This window comes from Oncorhynchus gorbuscha, linkage group LG09 (genome assembly GCF_021184085.1).
Source record: "Oncorhynchus gorbuscha isolate QuinsamMale2020 ecotype Even-year linkage group LG09, OgorEven_v1.0, whole genome shotgun sequence".
NCBI lineage: Eukaryota > Metazoa > Chordata > Actinopteri > Salmoniformes > Salmonidae > Oncorhynchus > Oncorhynchus gorbuscha.
This window is the reverse complement of record NC_060181.1, coordinates 57,853,361-57,873,137: the sequence shown is the minus strand read 5'-3', so window position 1 is coordinate 57,873,137 and position 19,777 is coordinate 57,853,361. Positions and strand designations below refer to the sequence as shown.

The following is a 19,777-nucleotide window of genomic DNA, read 5'->3' as shown; positions in this document are numbered from 1 at the left end:
TGTAAGTCTACCTGACACTAGGATTCTTCTTAACATCATTGAGCATTCTGTGCTGTGCTCTTGCAGTAATATCTTTGCAGGACGGCCACTCCTAGGGAGAGTAGCGACAGTGCCGAACTTTCTCCATTCATAGACAGTTTGTCTTACCGTGGACTGATGAACATCAAGGCTTTTAGAGATACTTTTGTAAATCATTCCAACTTTATGCAAGTCAACAATTCTTAATCTTTGGTCTTTTGTTTGAAGCATTGTTCACATCAGGCAATGCTTCTTGTGAATAGCAAACTCATATTTGTGAGTGTTTTTTATAGGTCAGGGCAGCTCTAATCAACATCTCCAATCTCGTCTCATTGATTGGACTCCAGGTTAGCTGACTCCTGACTCCAATTAGCTTTTGGAGAAGTCGTTAGCCTCGTGGTTCACATACTTTTTCCATAAATTATGTATTCAATATAGACGAGACAAATATAGTAATTTGTGTGTTATTAGTTTAAGCACACTGTGTTTGCCTATTGTTGAGACTCAGATGAAGATCAGATTAAATTTTATGACCAATTTATGCAGAAATCCAGGTAATTCCAAAGGCTCCACATACTTTTTCTTGCCACTGTATGCCTGTAGTAAAGTCAAACCAGCTAGACCTCCAGCCGGGGCTTTTATAGGTCATATGATATATCATAAGGGGTATACATTCATTCTTGCATTCAGCAGCCAGAAGGCTTTACATTTTTTGGGGGGATCATATATCAGTAGCCTAAGCAGCCAATAGTGGGGCGCTAGATCTGCACTATTGTCTAAGATTGATATGCATTCCCGGTAATACACTTGTGACCGGCATGTACATAAAGCATCCTCCATTCAGGCTAAATTGTCCGAAAATACGAAAATGGTGGTGGAAAAAGGGATTTTCAAAACGATATAGTGACGAAGCATGCAACCCATGAATACCATGTCCTTTACTTATAATAGGAAAATAACTATCTGGACACTTGAGGAATGGTTGCTGCTGCTGATGATTTCAAGATCTAGGCGATGCTTGATGGAGCTAATGGGAAATCCACATGTATACCTAGCCTGATTTGCAACGTAGTCAGATGCAAAGTGTGCTCTGCAGAGGAGGTTCGACTGAACTCTGACAGTTGATTATGAAAACAAATCAGATGAAGTGATTGTTTGGATGGAACACTCTTGCTTTTGGGTGGGACCAGCACCAAAACTTGGAGGGAATGTAAATAGACTATGAACGTTAATTGGTTTATTATAATCAATAAACAATGAATGTTAATTGGTTTATTATAATCAGATTGCCGTGGACCCTATCCCTTATGAAAAAAGATTGCAGTCAGAGTGCAGTATAACTGAAGTATGCTGCAAATACTGTGTCCAAAATAACACCGTTTTTTTATTGCAGTAATTTTGCAGTATAATTAAGCAATAAGGCCCGAGGTGAAGACTTCTAGCTAAGGAGTTCATCTTAACTATACCCCAATAACTCTCATGTATTTCTGCCAGTGGTCTGCTTTGCTTGCTTTGTGAAATCAACACCCTGTAACCCCAAAGGACAGAGTCATCCCAACTCTCTTTTGACATAAATGCGTAACTATTTTCATACAGGATCTTTCTCAGTTTCAAGTGCTATATCTTTAGCAGTGATTGGCAAGTCATCTATAAATGACACTCTACACAGTGGATTTGGGGTAGGACCCCTACAATCACTCAGGTGGAGTCTGGACAACACATCTGGATTGCCATGCTGCTCTGATGTTTTGTACTGTTATATCATATGTGCAAGCTGCTCGAATCAAAGACCATCACTGCCTTCTAGCTGCTGCAAGTGTTGGGACACCTGTCTTAGGACCAAGAATCTTAGGGTCTGTCAGCAAGGTACATTTCCTACCATACAAGTAAAGTTCAGAAAACGCTCTAAGAATGTTATTTAAACTCTGTCTCTCCTTTATTTTGTTAAGTGTGTTCAGGTGTGTGCGATTTACCGGTATTTACCACACAAAACCTCCCCCTTTTCCTGGGATAAATAACTGAGAGAAACCGGTAAATAATAATATATAATTTATTTGAACAGCATGCCGTGAAATGGAACGGATAAATTATATAAAACGTCTAAATCTGGCTTCTCTACAGCCTCTGCATGATGAATCATCAATGCTCAGGGCGGGGACAGACAGCCCATCTCAGTATGGAGTGCAGTTCACAATGCATGTTGTAGACCTTTCATGTCATCATGGTTACTTTTTTTCTTGTGACAGGCAGGTCTGCATTTGCTCCAGCATAGTGTATGCTGCAGTAATATAAAGACCGAATACACGTCTAATTTACTCATCTCCATCTGGCTTTTGAGGGTCACCTAATTTTTTAATTGTCAAGATGTTTTGTTTTTATTATTGCAGCTCCAGAGTTTTAGAACAGCCTATCACTCGAATATCGTTGCTTTAAATCAGTGCCCCATGCGAGCTTCAACTCCATTCAAATTGCATCCAAAATAGATCATCCTGTCTCAGCCTCCAGTATTTATGCTGCAGTAGTTTTGTGTCGGGGGGCTAGGGTCAGTTTGTTATATCTGGAGTACCCCTCCTGTCCTATTCGGTGTCCTGTGTGAATTTAAGTGTGCTTTCTCTAATTCTCTCTGTCTCTCTTTCTCTCTCTCGAAGGACCTGAGCCCTAGGACCATGCCCCAGGACTACCTGACATGATGACTCCTTGCTGTCCCCAATCCACCTGGCCATGCTGCTGCTCCAGTTTCAACTGTTCTGCCTTATTATTATTCGACCATGCTGGTCATTTATGAACATTTGAACATCTTGGCCATGTTCTGTTATAATCTCCACCCGGCACAGCCAGAAGAGGACTGGCCACCCCACATGTGCTCTCTCTAATTCTCTCTTTCTCTCTTTCTTTCTCTCTCTCGGAGGACCTGAGCCCTAGGACCATGCCCCAGGACTACCTGACATGATGACTCCTTGCTGTCCCCAGTCCACCTGGCCATGCTGCTGCTCCAGTTTCAACTGTTCTGCCTTATTATTATTCGACCATGCTGGTCATTTATGAACATTTGAACATCTTGGCCATGTTCTGTTATAATCTCCACCCGGCACAGCCAGAAGAGGACTGGCCACCCCACATAGCCTGGTTCCTCTCTAGGTTTCTTCCTAGGTTTTGGCCTTTCTAGGGAGTTTTTCCTAGCCACCGTGCTTCTACACCTGCATTGCTTGCTGTTTGGGGTTTTAGGCTGGGTTTCTGTACAGCACTTTGAGATATCAGCTGATGTACGAAGGGCTATATAAATAAATTTGATTTGATTTGATCGATGCAGTGCATTCGGAAAGTATTCAGACCCCTTGATTTTTCTCACATTTTGTTACCTTACAGCTTTATTCTAAAATGGATTAAATCGTTTTTTCCCCTCATCAATCTACACACAAATACCCATAATGACAAAGCAAAAACAGATTATTAGAAATTTGAGCAAAAAAAATACAAATGAAGCTGAAATATCACAGTTACATAAGTATTCAGACCCTTTACTCAGTACTTTGTTGAAGCACTATTGGCACTGATTACAGCGTTGAGTCTTCTTGGGTATGACGCTTCAAGTTTTACCCATTAATCTCTGCAGATCCTCTCAAGCTCTGTCAGGTTGGATGGGGAGCTTCGCTGCACAGCTGTTTTCAGTTCTCTTCAGAGATTTTCGATCAGGTCAAGTCCAGGCCCTGGCTGGGCCACTCACGGACATTAAGAGACTTGTCCCCAAGCCACACCTGCATTGTCTTGGCTGTGTGCTTAGGGTTGTTGTCCTGTTGGAAGGTGAACCTTCACCCCAGCCTGAGGCCCTGAGCGCTCTGGAGCAGGTTTTCCTTAAGGTACTTTGCTCCGTTCATCTTTCCCTCAATCCTGACTAGTCTCCCAGTCCCTGCCCTGTCCCATCTCCACAGCATGATGCTGCCACCACCATGCTTCATTGTAAGGATGGTGCCAGGTTTCCCCCAAATGTGACACCTGGCATTCATGGCAAAGTGTTCAATCTTGGTTTCATCAGACCAGAGAATCTTGTTTTTCATGGTCTGAGAGTCTTTAGGTGCCTTTTGGCAAACTCCGAGCGGGCTGTCATGTGCCTTTTACTGAGGATTGGCTTTCGTCTAGCCACTCTCTCATAAAAGCCTTATTGGTGGAGTGCTGCAGAGATGGTTGTCCTTCTGGAAGGTTCTCCCATCTCCACAGAAGAACTCTGGAGCTCTGTCAGAGTGACGATCGGGTTCTTCATCACCTCCCTGACCAAGACTCCCCTCTAGGAAGAGTCTTGGTGGTTCCAAAGCAGGCCTTTATGGTAGAGTGGCTAGGCGGAAGCCGGGTGCATGTGACAAATAACATTTTATTTGATTTAATGTAGGGCTCATAAAATGTACTTAATGTATGGCTCATCAGGCTCAGGTAGCATCAGGCTTGCATTTTCGATCAAATCAAAATCAAATCAAATCAACCCAGATCAAAGATCTAATCAAATCCAGACAGGCCTATTTATATGCTTTTATATTGCTTTTGAATTTGGCAAGACATATGCAACCTACGCACTTCCTTAAACCTAAAATAAGTAAGAAGAAGTCATTTTGTGTTGAAGTCAAACATTTGTTTTACGTTGTAGGCAGACACATTGAGCTCTTTAGACAACCCTTCTCCCCTTGTTTATAGGAGAGACACCTGTTGGTGATTTAGATAGTCAAAATATGTAACATTTGTGAACATCACCAGCGTCATGATATGTTTGTTAAAGTAATAAAGAAGGTGAAATATTTTAGGTAGAAAAACAGAACTATATATGGACATATAAAGTATGAAAAGGCTTATTCATTCACAATTCGTTTTATTTATCATATCATATTTGTATAGGTTTTATTATACTTTTATTGTGTATTAGATCATATCAGTTCAATAGTTGTTTTCCTCAGACATAAATAAACAACTCCAGGTGAAAACCAAAGGTCACAGCTTTCTGGGGGCTGGGACAACACTACTAAATTAAGAAAATATTGCCCTCTTGCTAGATTGATGGTTAAAGCCATAGCGAATCTGTCAGTTGTTGTCAGTTCAACTGGTTTTAAAAACTATGATTTCCATTCTCAGAGAGTTGATAAAAACCTCCCAAGATTTTTTTCAGAACCTCACTGTAACCTAAAAATGAACATTCCCAGAACAGGCAAAATGTTCACTTCTGTTTGAAAAACAATTCGTATTGCGGGTCTGGAAATCTATGTGGCCTACTTCCCACAACCAATGTGAAACCAAAAACAGACGTCCCCAGAACTTTTAATGTGCTAGCTGGGGAGCGTTAATCCTTTTAAATTCCAGTCGACAGAGGCGGAGCAAATCTGCCTGCTTATTCAGCTCTCTCACTGCTTATTTACAGTGGAGCAATGCGAAGTGTGTACGTGACGGATTTAAACACGAAAGTCATGATTTTCTCGAGAAACATGGTATAGACAGGGCGTCCGCGAACCAAGCAGATGTGGCTCCGGCCATGACTCATCCCAGGCTCAACACGGTTGAAGCGGCGTTGATATTTATATCCGTCGCACAGCTGAGCACAGGTAGGCTATAAAACAAACTTTGTGCGACCACTGCATGTATCATGTGTTTCGTGATAACTTGTTTAGGCGGTAATTGTAGGCTGTTTTTTGTGTTGCAGTTGGACTTGAAATGTAGGCAACAGCCTGACAGTTTGAGTGGACTCAATCACATGATGTCCGCAGTTCATGTATGATATAGTTTGCATACATCTTTTTGTTACCACATTTTGTATCCTGAATATTAAGTAAAATAATAACACTAACCATACGAAAAATAGCTCATGTCAAAAGATCAGTCTAAAGCGCTTGGCTTATTTTGGAATCAACGTGATAGAAGTTCACATGTATGTGCTCAATTCATATGATTTGGCCAAACTGTAGGCTACTATGTCATAAACCTAATTTACTCTACTCTTTAAATTATTTTATTTCGCTGAGACTGAATTTGTTCCATCTTTCTAAACTGAACCAAACACAAATTATATTACCTTTTACATTTTTTATTATTTAAAAACGTTCTCTGCAGTACTATGATTTTTAATGTATTAAATAGGTAGATTTAATGTAAAATCATGATAAGAGCCTCTTTACATTGCTGGTCCAACTCGAGGTGTCAAAAATGCACCCTCCTCCTCCGCAACCTTAAATATTTTCACATGACCCTCCCCTTGTACTGAAAATACAAATTTAACACCCTCCCCCCTCATAAAATTAACAAAAACAATTATATTACCTCCATAAATAACAATAACTGTAGCAACTGTTTATAAACTAGGATATCGATTTGACCACTTCAGTGTTTTTTTTTTTGGTGGCACAGTTGATTCCATGCAGGTCTACCCGGCCAGAAGACCACCACGGACGAGCTGTTTTCATTAAGCTACGATCAGAGCCGGCTGCAGACGACAATTCTGGAAATCAGATGTTCAACATTTGGATTCTATACTCATAGAAAACAAATGCAAATAATTTTCCACCAACAGATCTGTGCCAATGCACCACACACACAGCCAATAAACAACGCGTAAATGCATACCGACTTAGTCATTTTGAGCGTTCATCATCACCAGTTTTGACAAACTCAATTTAATTGAGGTGTTAATCTCGACAAACCGAAAATGCATCCATTCCTTCCTACTTGTTATTTTTTGTATTTACGTTGCTGCGTTGTTGGGTTTAGTGCTTGCAAGGAAGGCATTTCACTGTACTTGTGCATGTGACATTAACTTGAAACAGGATCGATCGAAGGCTTGGTTTGACAATCTCCGAATGTCATTAAACTTTTGCGTGTTTTGTAACAGATGTCTATTCTTTAGTGGAATGGAATTAGCGCAGTTTGGATTCTGTAATTATTAGTGTGGATGAACGTGTGCAGGTAGCGAAATCAGATTAAAACATTGACTAGTTGTTTATGCCACACACACTGAGTGTACTAAACATTAGGAACACCTTAATATTGAGTTGCACCTCCGTTTGCCCTCAGAACAGCTTCATTCTGTCTGGGCATGGACACCACAAGGTGTCGAAATCGTTCCACAGGGATGCTGGCCCATGTTGACTCCAATTGTTGCCACCGTTGTGTCAGGTTGGCTTGATGTCCTTTGGATGGTGGACCATTCTTGATACACACGGAAAAAGGTTGAGGGTGAAAACTCAGCAGCGTTGCAGTTATTGACACACTCAAACCGGTGCGCCTGGCACCCACTATCATTCCCCGTTCAAAGGCATTTCAATCCTCTGTTTTGCTTGCCCATTCACCCTCTGAATGTTTTCAATTGTCTCAAGGCTTTAACCTGTCTCCCCCCCTTCATCTACACTGATTTGAAGTGGATTTAACAGGTGACATCAATAAGGGATCATAGTTTTCACCTGGTCATGGAAAGAAGAAGTGTTCCTAATGTTTTGTAAACTCGGTGTAAAATATAATACATTTTAAAAAGTATTGAAGCATTAGGTTCCCGGTTGACGAATAGCCCTTCGGATTGGAAAGGAAGCAGAACGCGTGTTAAACCTTCCTGAATAACTGGGCCTGCTGGGTGCATATAGTCCGTTGTTTCCCAAACTCGATTCTCGGGACGCCAAGGGGTGCACGTTTTTTTGTTTTTTTGCCCTAACACTACACAGCTGATTCAAATCATCAAAGCTTGTTGATTAATTTATTATTTGAATCAGCTGTGTAGTGCTAGGGCAATAACCAACAGGTGCACTCCTTGGGGTTTGGGTAACCCTGACGTAGGCCTATGTGGTCATGACTTGATGATCGGCAACAGAGCTCATCAGTATTAGAAGTAAAAATAGAACCAGACTGGTTTGCCATTGTGCCTTTCTGTAATCTAGCGAGAGTGGACCCACAACTGATCCAAATGGAATGAAACATTTAAATAACAGGGCTTTTGCTCTGTTATTCAAGTTAAATTTTCACTGCATATTACAGCCTAGAGTAGAATTGTGCTCACTTGAAAACAATAATGCAATTATTCATTGGATTGTGGTGTTGTGGGATAATTGTATTGTCCCTTAACAAGATCATTAAGGGAGCTTTTTGAGCTGCGTCTCTGCACTCTTCTATCATGTAATGACGGACCTGGTCCTGCCTATCAGCTATTTCTCTCTTGTGGATTTTATATTGACAATTGGTGCAGATTTGATTAATTTGTATGCATGGTATGATTGCTAGTTAACACATTGCAGATCTGGACAAACGATCCAACTGTCACTATGGATGGAGGGCAGGATAGACAGTTATACTATACTGTATACTATACTGAACAAAGTTTTTCCACATGTTTACTGAGTTACAGTTTAAACAAGGAAATCAGTCAATTGAAATAAATTCATTAGGCCCTTATCTATGGATTTCACATGACTGAGCAGCCATGGGTGGGCCTGCAGGGCATAGGCCCACCTACTGGGGAGCCAAGCCAAGCCCAGCTAATCAGAATTTGTTTTTCCCCACAAAAGGGCTTCATTACAGACCGAAATACTCCTCAGTTTCATCAGGTGGCTGGTCTCAGATGATTCTGCAGGTGAAGTAGCCGGATGTGAAGGGGCTGGGTTAGTTATGCATGGTATGCGATTGTTAGTCCGGTTGGACATACTGCTAAATTCTCTAAAATGACGTTGGAGGCGGTATGTGGTAGTGAATTGAACATTCAATTATCTGGTAGCAGCTCTGGTGGACATTCCTGCAGTCAGCAGGCATTGTCATTAATACGTGTCACATATCAGTTTGCAAACAATGTAAAAATAACTTAGTTAATAAAGCTGCATACAAACATTGTCTCTTTTTTTTGTTGCTTTCTTGAGTAAGGCAACTCCAAAATGCAGGTGTTTCAGCCTAGCTCAGTGCTTTCTGTGGTGGGGCAGCCATCGGAAAATACGGAGCATAGGGGTTGGCAATGTTCTCTAGTTGCGCCATGATTGGCTCAGTGTTCTGTCACTCATGGGGATACTACGTCACTGGCAAATCTAAGGGTAGAGCTCAAATTCAAGCCCCTTCGGTGCTGCCATAGCGTTACATTAGAACTGCCCATCCAAGAAGGCTCAAGGTCATTGGCCACAGATGAAATGACGTCAAATCACGTTATATCTACAGAGATTATCAGTGGTCTTGTATGTCTTCCATTTCGTAATAATTGCTCCCACAGTTGATTTCTTCCAACCAAGCTGCTTACCTATTGTAGATTCAGCCTTCCCAGCCTGGTGCAGGTCTACAATTTTGTTTCTGGTGTCCTTTGACAGCTCTTTGGTCTTGGCCATAGTGGAGTTTGGAGTGTGACTGTTTGAGGTTGTGGACAGTGTCTTTTATACTGATAACAAGTTCAAACAGGTGCCATTAATACAGGTAACGAGTGGAGGACAGAGGACTTCTTCCTCTTAAAAAGAAGTTACAGGTCTGTGAGAGCCAGAATTCTTGCTTGTTTGTAGGTGACCAAATAGTTATTTTTCATCATAATTTGCAAATAAATTCATTAAAAATCCTACAATGTAGTTTTCTGGATTTTTTTTCTTCTAATTTTGTCTGTCATAGTTGAAGTGTACCTATGATGAAAATTACAGGCCTCGCTCATCTTTTTAAGTGGGAGAACTTGCACAATTGGTGGCTGACTAAATACTTTTTTGCCTCACTGTATATGATAAAATCAGTTGGTGTATTAAAGTAGTCAGAGTTCAGTGTTTGGTCCCACAGTCCTTGCACATAATGACTCCATCAAGCTTGTGACTTTGCAAACTTGTTGGATTCGTTTACAGCTTTGTTTAACCCAATAGGAAGTAAGTACATTTCCTGAATAGCTGGGCGCATATGTGGTCACATTATTATGGGACAACTTGGGAGAATGATGTGCCGTCTGTTACGACTCATCTCAGAATACAGCCAGACTGACCTGCTACTGTGCTTTTCTAGATCTTTTGAACTTTTGAGTGTAGACCCACAACTTATCCAAACAGAATGAAACATTCAAATCACAGGGCTTTCGGTCAGTAATTCAAATGAGATATTCACTGCAGTTCACAGCGTAGAGTAGAATTTTGTACCCACTTAAAAACAACAATACAATTGAAGTTCCATGGCGCCGTGAGATCACCTAGGCAGAGGGCTCCTGTACATTTAAATATATTTTCTGTTTTTTTTTGTTTCACACTCCTTACCTTTTTCTTATTTTATTTTGTATTTTTGAACAGCCAAATGTGTACAGATAAGGTCTGGATTGCGTCTATTTGTTTCCTGCCTATGAATTCATGGAAAATCATATTTCTAAAGATGGCTAGCTAGCAATTCTGCCAGGCTACAGTAGCAATGCTAACTAATGTATTTTGATTTGAATACACCAGACTATTTATTTTTTGGTCTGACGGTCTCCTAACCCAATAAAGAGGACTACAATGCATGGTGAGCTGGAAGTGACAATTTGATTGCGCAGGAGGTTATCATCTGAAGGTATGAGCAGCTGTCACAATTATCCTGAGTGAGAGAGCGAGCTCAAAAACAAACTTCATCTCGTTCTACAAGACCAGAGATTCCACGGTTACAATAGGAAGTAAGAGAGTGAACTGTGCTCATCCTATGTGGTTCCTTCTTGACTGTCGCGCCATCTGTTTGAGTCTTGAAACACTCCACTTTAAACTAACAAAGAATCGTAATCCAGACCTACTCTATCATATCTGTATTTGATTCTTGTTTGTTTACTTTTTCAAGAGCTTTGAGATTCTTTTTTTTTTAATTAAAAGTGCAATAGAAGTTGAATTAATGATTCATTGCATTGTGGTATTGTAGTCTAGGGTCATTGTATCATCCCTAAACAAGATCAATAGGGAAGCTCTTCGAGCTTCGTGTCTCTTGCCTTCAATGTTCTTTCAATGCGCAATGACGCAACTGTTCTCTCCGCTGCCTATCTGCTATTCCTCATTGTTATTGTGAATTTATATAGAAAATTGGTGCAGCTTTGAAGGACTTTTGTGTGGTATGATTGCTAGTAGTTAGCCTATTGCAGATCTAGACAGATATTTGGCTAGGATGGAAGAAATTGTATAGTAAAACTTCCAAAAGGACGAATGTAAACCAGTAAAAATAGCACTACCCTCCCCTGTGCCCAATTTAAAATAATAATACAACTCTCCCCTATTTTTGATATTCTCTACTGTCGCCTCATGAAACGTTTGTCAAATCCAAAATGCAGGAGTATAGAGCCAAATGTACAATTTTAGCTTCACTGTCCAAATGCATACAGAGAGGAGTGTAGTTCATAGATATAATTAAAAAAAGATGCATTACAAGGTCAAAACATTTTTCCACAAACATGACTTGCAAATTGACATAGTTAATGTATGACAATTTATCGTTACCCAAAATTCCATAATCATCACAATTCTACCCATGGGGATAAGCAAGAACGGCAAGTGAGATCCAATCATCACTATGAGAGAATTATGAGTTGCTTTCGTATAGTACAGTTCAAATCAATGACCGTTTATAAACAGTACATGCTGCTAGTAGTAAAACAATTTGCAATGTGGTTTTATATCGATTTGTCATGATTGTGAACCCCAGATGGCAATTAAGACATATACAGTGCCTTGCGAAAGTATTCGGCCCCCTTGAACTTTGCGACCTTTTGCCACATTTCAGGTTTCAAACATAAAGATATAAAACTGTATTTTTTGTGAAGAATCAACAACAAGTGGGACACAATCATGAAGTGGAACAACATTTATTGGATATTTCAAACGTTTTTAACAAATCAAAAACTGAAAAATTGGGCGTGCAAAATTATTCAGCCCCTTTACTTTCAGTGCAGCAAACTCTCTCCAGAAGTTCAGTGAGGATCTCTGAATGATCCAATGTTGACCTAAATGACTAATGATGATAAATACAATCCACCTGTGTGTAATCAAGTCTCGGTATAAATGCACCTGCACTGTGATAGTCTCAGAGGTCCGTTAAAAGCGCAGAGAGCATCATGAAGAACAAGTAACACCAGGCAGGTCTGAGATACTGTTGTGAAGAAGTTTAAAGCCGGATTTGGATACAAAACGATTTCCCAAGCTTTAAACATCCCAAGGAGCACTGTGCAAGCGATAATATTGAAATGGAAGGAGTATCAGACCACTGCAAATCTACCAAGACCTGGCCGTCCCTCTAAACTTTCAGCTCATACAAGGAGAAGACTGATCAGAGATGCAGCCAAGAGGCCCATGATCACTCTGGATGAACTGCAGAGATCTACAGCTGAGGTGGGAGACTCTGTCCATAGGACAACAATCAGTCGTATATTGCACAAATCTGGCCTTTATGGAAGAGTGGCAAGAAGAAAGCCATTTCTTAAAGATATACATAAAAAGTGTTGTTTAAAGTTTGCCACAAGCCACCTGGGAGACACACCAAACATGTGGAAGAAGGTGCTCTGGTCAGATGAAACCAAAATTGAACTTTTTGGCAACAATGCAAAACGTTATATTTGGCGTAAAAGCAACACCCTGAACACACCATTCCCACTGTCAAACATGGTGGTGGCAGCATCATGGTTTGGGCCTGCTTTTCTTCAGCAGGGACAGGGAAGATGGTTAAAATTGATGGGAAGATGGATGGAGCCAAATACAGGACCATTCTGGAAGAAACCCTGATGGAGTCTGCAAAAGACCTGAGACTGGGACGGAGATTTGTCTTCCAACAAGACAATGATCCAAAACATAAAGCAAAATCTACAATGGAATGGTTCAAAAAGAAACATATCCAGGTGTTAGAATGGCCAAGTCAAAGTCCAGACCTGAATCCAATCGAGAATCTGTGGAAAGAACTGAAAATTGCTGTTCACAAATGCTCTCCATCCAACCTCACTGAGCTCGAGCTGTTTTGCAAGGAGGAATGGGAAAAATTTCAGTCTCTCAAAACTGATAGAGACATACCCCAAGCGACTTACAGCTGTAATCGCAGCAAAAGGTGGCGCTACAAAGTATTAACTTAAGGGGGCTGAATAATTTTGCACGCCCAATTTTTCAGTTTTTGATTTGTTAAAAAAGTTTGAAATATCCAATAAATGTCGTTCTACTTCATGATTGTGTCCCACTTGTTGTTGATTCTTCACAAAAAAATACAGTTTTATATCTTTGTTTGAAGCCTGAAATGTGGCAAAAGGTCGCAAAGTTCAAGGGGGCCGAATACTTTCGCAAGGCACTGTATCCAGAGCCACAGGTTGCCTGCCTGTCGGAGCTGTTTCCCCCCCCATTTAGTTTTTCTTTCTTGTAAACAGGCACTCATCTACTCTGCCTCATTTGCAGTCTTACCATTGGCAGGTTAGGTTGAGTGTAGCTACTTTCTCTCTGTCTGCACTTTATGATTAGGTATAATTTACCAGACATCTGTTCACAGTAGAGTGCCTCTTATGCCAGAAACCCTCTATCTTAGTGTGCCTGCCCATGCTTGCCATTGGTCAGGCACACTAAGAAAGTCCTCTACTTTCACTATGGCTTATTGGAAGGGCAGAGTATAATGTAAACAATCAATGGTAGATGGAGCGACAGGTAGCCTAGTTTTGACCCCAGCTCAGATGGGAAAAACTGGTGTGGAGTGAGCTGGCATCATCCCAGATGCAGTTGAAGTTTACATACACCTTAGCCAAATACATTAAAACTCAGTTTTTCACAATTCCTAACATTTAATCCTAGTAAAAATTCCCTGTCTTAGGTCAGTTACGATGGCCACTTTATTTTAAGAATGTGAAATGTCAGAATAATAGAAGAGAGAATGATTTATTTCAGCTTTTCTAGTTTGAGAAACAGACGACTCACAAGTCCTCAACTGGCAGCTTCATTAAATAGTACCCGCAAAACACCAGTCTCAACGCCACAACAGTGAAGAGGCAACTCCGGGATGCTGGCCTTCTAGGCAGAATTCTTCTGTTCAGTGTCTGTGTTCTTTTGCCCATCTTAATATTTTATTTTTATTGGCCAGTCTGAGACATGGCTTTTTCTTTGCAACTCTGCCTAGAAGTCCAGCATCCCGGAGTCGCCTCTTCACTGTTGTGGCGTTGAGACTGGTGTTTTGTAGGTACTATTTAACGAAGCTGCCAGTTGAGGACTTGTGAGGCATCTGTTTCTCTAACTAGACACTAATGTACTTGTCCTCTTGCTAAGTTGTGCACCGGGGCCTCCCACTCTTTCTATTCTGGTTAGAGCCAGTTTGCGCCGGTTCTGTGAAGGGAGTAGTACACAGCGTTGTATGAGATCTTCAGTTTCTTGGCCAATTTCTTGCATGGAATATCCTTCATTTCTCAGAACAAGAATAGACTGATGCATTTCAGAAGAAATGTTTGTTTCTGGCCATTTTGAGCCTGTAATCGAACCCACAAATGCTGATGCTCCAGATACTCAATTAGTCTAAAGGCCAGTTTTATTGCTTCTTTAAATCAGCACAACAGTTTTAAGCTGTGCTAACATAATTGCAAAGGTTTTTTTAAATGATCAATTAGCCTTTTAAAATGATCAACTTGGATTAGCTAACACAACGTGTCATTGGAACACAGGAGTGATGGTTGCTGATAATGGGCCTCTGTACGCCTATGTAGATCTTCCATAAATTAACTGAGTGATGGAGGAAGTGACCCAGGAATATTGTAAAGGCATTTGGACAAGTGAATACATTACCACACTGTTTAGAACAAAAAAATATATTTGGAATGGATTAGTCTATTCATCTTCCCATCAGCAGTGTTGTGAGGTGTTCTGATAGTCTGGGAAATCGAGTTTTGCTCAGACATGTAGCAGGGACCCAAGTTAAGGACATGAGAGATTCCCTACAACTCCGTATCAACCAGGTAAACATTACCTCTACTCCTATAAAAGTTGGATGTAGTCCCATCCAGTGGCGGTCGGTGCCGTTTTCATAGCAGCCACATACAAACAGCTTGTTGTATTCCTACTCGCATCTCTGCGATTTCCACCTCTCAGCTTTTACCTTCGCTTGCACAACACATCAGCTGTCTGTGACCAAGTGAAAGAACCTTTCTAAGCCAAACCTTCCTATCATAACTGCTACACACAGCCTACATCATTGTCACCATATTAGCGAAAGTAACATCATAGCTAATAGAACTAACGTGTTAGTAAGTTAAACCTGCTACAATCATGGAGTACAGTGTACAGTCAGTAAGCAATTTGGTAGTTACACTGGCTGGCCCCGGTGGCAATAAATTAGTAAAACCAAAAGCTTACCTTGACTTGAAAGAGTTCCAGTGTTTGGATAATCATGGCCAGATAGCTAACATAGCATCCCTAGCTAAGTAAGTGAAAGTAGAAACAATTACGAAATATATCTCTCTCTTGCTTCACCTTCATTTTTTAGGAAATTCATTTGTTCAAAACTGTTCAACTATTGTCTTTCTCTCATAGTCAACTACTCACCACATTTTATGCACTGCAGTGCAACTAGCTAGCTTTGGCTTATGCTTTCAGTACTAGATATATTCTCTGATCCTTTGATTGGGTGGACAACATGTCAGTTCTTGCTGCAAGCGCTCTGATAGATTGGAGGACATCCTCCGGAAGTTGTTATTAATTGCTGTGTATGGAAGGGGGTGAGAACAATGAGCCTCCTAGGTTTTGTATTTAAGGCAATGTACACAGAAGAGGACGGAAGCTAGCTGTCCTCCAGCTACCCCATGGTGCACTCTACATGGTGCTGTTTAGGCTACTGTAGATCTTTATTGCAAAACAGTTTTTTAAAATAAATTATTTGGTGACATGTCTATATATTTAGTATAGGATAATTTTTTAATGTTTCACTATAACAAAAAAAAATGAAATTCACTGAGGAAGGATGCTCATCCCCCTTCCTCTACTTGTCCCATCCTACAGAATAGACCACCAATTCCTTGTGAGTAGGAGAGCCCTGCTGTCCTCGTGGCCTTATCAAAACAGGACAGGAGTGCGTAGGCATCCAAGAAGAGCACAATATTATCTGGGCGTTAAACTAAAGGGCATTATAGAATACTCTTTCATTTGTTTTTAAGAGCATGTCCAGGATTACATAACAGGTAGGATGCTTCAGCTTCAAATGTACGAGTGGCCACTAGCCATAATGGCCACTATCCCTAGAGGTCTGTAGTAGACATTGGTCAATGGCAACTGAGCGCCTCCAATTGTATTGCTGAAAGAATGTATGCAAAATTTTACATTTACATTGACATTTAAGTCATTTAGCAGACGCTCTTATCCAGAGCGACTTACAAATTGGTGCATTCACCTTATGACATCCAGTGGAACAGCCACTTTACAATAGTGCATCTACATATTTTAAGGGGGGTGAGAAGGATTACTTTATCCTATCCTAGGTATTCCTTAAAGAGGTGGGGTTTCAGGTGTCTCCGGAAGGTGGTGATTGACTCCGCTGTCCTGGCGTCGTGAGGGAGTTTGTTCCACCATTGGGGAGCCAGAGCAGCGAACAGTTTTGACTGGGCTGAGCGGGAACTGTACTTCCTCAGTGGTAGGGAGGCGAGCAGGCCAGAGGTGGATGAACGCAGTGCCCTTATTTGGGTGTAGGGCCTGATCAGAGCCTGGAGGTACTGAGGTGCCGTTCCCCTCACAGCTCCGTAGGCAAGCACCATGGTCTTGTAGCGGATGCGAGCTTCAACTGGAAGCCAGTGCAAAATGGTTCCAAATGGATAAAACGACTGGTTTCCATGCGGTACCTGAGACGGCTTGTCCTAAAACACGAGGTATACAGTTGATAATGTTGTTCTTCAGAAGTCTAAGTGATATGCAAGAAAGGCTCTAGAAAATCACAAACTTGGGAGTTTACTAAGAAGCGTATACGTAGAAAGCCAAGCATCTAATGTCACACTGTTGCGTTTCAGCTCTGAAGTGTGTGTGCCAGCTATGTGCCAACAACACCTGTGAGACGGGTGCAGACGGGGCCTGCTGGAACTCTGTGATGCTGATCAACGGGAAGGAGGAGGCCGTCAAGTCCTGTCTGTCCCCGGCTGAGATGAGGGGACAGGTCTTCTGCTACAGCTCCCGGAACGTCTCCAAGAGGAACTGCTGCTTCACAGACTTCTGCAACAACGAGACCCTGCATCTGCATCCAGGTACTTATAAAGTCATGCTACTTATTGCAAAGTCTATTGTACTGTTATTAGAATCTATTGCCCAATCATTATGGTTTTCACTTTCTGGGATTTTAAAACCCCATGGTTTTCGAAACACATGTCCCTTAACCATTTAATACTCTCAGCCTGACCTGTGTTTATTCTACCAAAGGAAAGCGTTATAAAGAAATAGAAAACCCATGCGGGCATCGTTTGTAGCTCATGCGCATTCCAGGAGGGATTTCCCGCTCAGACCGTGGTCTAGCCAGACGAGCTGAGCTACCATTGATTGGCCTAGCGTATCCCGTGACATAATGTTGTCAGAGGTTACCCGCCGCCTGCCAGTGATCCCGCCCGTCAGGTTTATAGACACCTCGTCAGGCCAGGCGGGTGGAATTGGTTAGAGCGAACCGCCTGCTTTGTCGACGGTAGAGGGCTTAAGAGGTAGGTTAGTTAAAGCTGTCGGTACATGTTGCTGTTCTCAACACGGCGACCTCGGTGAGTAAACATTCTCGTCTTTGACGTTGCACCGTCGCCTGATTTCTGTTACTGCTCGGTATGGAAGATCTGTAGTTAGTTATGGTGCTTTGAAGTTGTATAACATCCACATGCTTCTCCCTTTTTAGTTCCTGGCGTTTCACTTTGCTCTCCTCAAAGTTACTCTTCATTAGGAATGTGAGGGTTTGTACACATTATAATCGGCCAAATGTATATTATTACGATTTAGGCCTCGAAATGGATATACAATGACTGTACAAAACATTAGCAACACCTTCCTAATATTGAGTTGTGCCCCTTTTTGCCCTCAGAAGTGCCTCAGTTCATTGGGTGTCCTTTGGGTGGAGTCTCCCATCATGTCCTTTGGGTGGTGGACTATTTTTGATACACACAGGACACTCTTGAGCGTTGCAGTTCTTGAAACACTCAAACCGGTGTGCCTGGCACCTACTACCATAACCTGTTCAAAGGCACTGAAATATTTTGTCTTGCACATTCACTGTCTGAATGGCACACATACACAATCCATGTCTCAAGGCTTAAAAATCTTCCTCACCTTCATCTATACTGATTTGAAGAGGATTTAACAAGTGACATCAATAGGGTTCATAGCTTTAACCTGGATTCCCCTGGTCAGTCTGTCATGGAAAGAGCAGGCATTTCTCATGTTTTGTATGCTCAGTGCACAGCTCGCAGTAGCACTGTACCTTGCAAGTTAACATCGGCTCGCTCCCTAAGTAGCCCAAAACCCTAGAATTGTACTCTTCATATCATATAATTGACCTATCTGACCTTTTCCATAGAACTATTTTTATGTGTGTGTGTGTGTGTGTGGTGTGTGTGTGTGTGTGTGTGTCATAAAGCTTCTTATAACTAGAATCGTATATGTAAGGTTTAGAATAGTTAAGTCGAATCAGACCGTGCTGGGCTAGAACAAAGGCCTGCACACCCGGTGTCTCTCCAGGGCCAGGGCTGGTAATAACTGATTTACAGTGACACAGACCAATCATCAGAGTGTACTTAGACTCTTTGAGGGGAAAAATCAACACACACAGTATGATAAAGCTGTTAAAGGTAACATTCGTCAGTTGTTGTGTAGACGATCGTCTGTGAACAACTTTTGGTATGAATGGATACGGGGATGTTAAAGCGATCTCTGCTGTTTCAGAGGAGAACTGCACTATTGCTGACGACCTTGTATTTAAGAGGCTACGGACCTGTATTTTAAGAGGGCACGGACTAGACTCTCTATTTCCTCTATTCTTCGGTGCCTGTGCTATGACCTTGATTACCGTTCCCCTGGTAACCACATTGATTGTATGCACCGAAGCAGAGCGGTCGAACAGCTTCCAAATTGCCTGAGCTACATTGAAAAGATAAGCGCTATATCAATAACTCATAAAGGCCACTTAGACAACGATATAACTTACTACTATCCCTGTGGATGAAGTGTATGTAGCTGTTTTACAGTTCATATAAGGTAATCAGTCAATTTAAGTCAATTTTGCCCTAATCTATGGATTCCACATGTCTGGGAATACAGATAGACATCTGTTGGTCACAGATACCTTTAAGAAAAAAGTAAACCAGTCCGTATCTGGTGCGACCATCATTTGCCTCGTGCAGCGCGACACATCTCCTTCGCATAGAGTTGATCAGGCTGTTGCTTGTGGCCTGTGGAATGTTGTCCCACTCCTCTTCAATGGCTGTGAGAAGTTGCTGGATATTGGCGGGAACTGGAACACACTGTCGTACGCAACGATCCACAACATCACAAACTGGCGCAATGGGTGACATTTCTGGTGAGTATGTAGGCCATGGAAGAACTGGGACATTTTCAGCTTCTAGGAATTGTGTACAGATCCTTGGGGCGACATGGGGCTGTTCATTATCATGCTGAAACATGAGGTGTTGGCAGTGGATGAATGGCACGACAATGGGATCTCGTCACGGTATCTCTGTGCATTCAAATTGCCATCGATAAAATGCAATTGTTCGCTATCCATAGCTTATACTTGCCAATGCCATAGCCTCACCGTCACCATGGGGCATTCTGTTCACAATGTTGACATTAGTAAACCGCTCACCCACACAACACCATACATGTGGTCTATGGTTGTGAGG

At 41.6% G+C, this 19,777-nt stretch overlaps 1 protein-coding gene across 2 annotated transcripts in view; it reads left to right on the top strand.

Annotated features, from left to right (window-relative positions):
• The first annotated feature begins 5,394 nt into the window (after nucleotides 1–5,394).
• Nucleotides 5,395–19,777, top strand: part of LOC124043818 (activin receptor type-1C-like) — a 34,211-nt gene continuing 19,828 nt past the window's right edge. Inside the window, exons 1-3 of one of the 2 annotated variants that reach the window (XM_046362812.1) lie at nucleotides 5,463–5,597; nucleotides 5,696–5,764; nucleotides 16,925–17,155. In XM_046362812.1, the coding sequence (XP_046218768.1) occupies nucleotides 17,002–17,155 (154 nt within the window). In that variant the 5' untranslated portion in view covers nucleotides 5,463–5,597; nucleotides 5,696–5,764; nucleotides 16,925–17,001. Of the gene's footprint in view, nucleotides 5,598–5,695; nucleotides 5,765–16,924; nucleotides 17,156–19,777 lie in introns of both variants that reach the window. The other variant, XM_046362811.1, reaches the window with a different exon arrangement.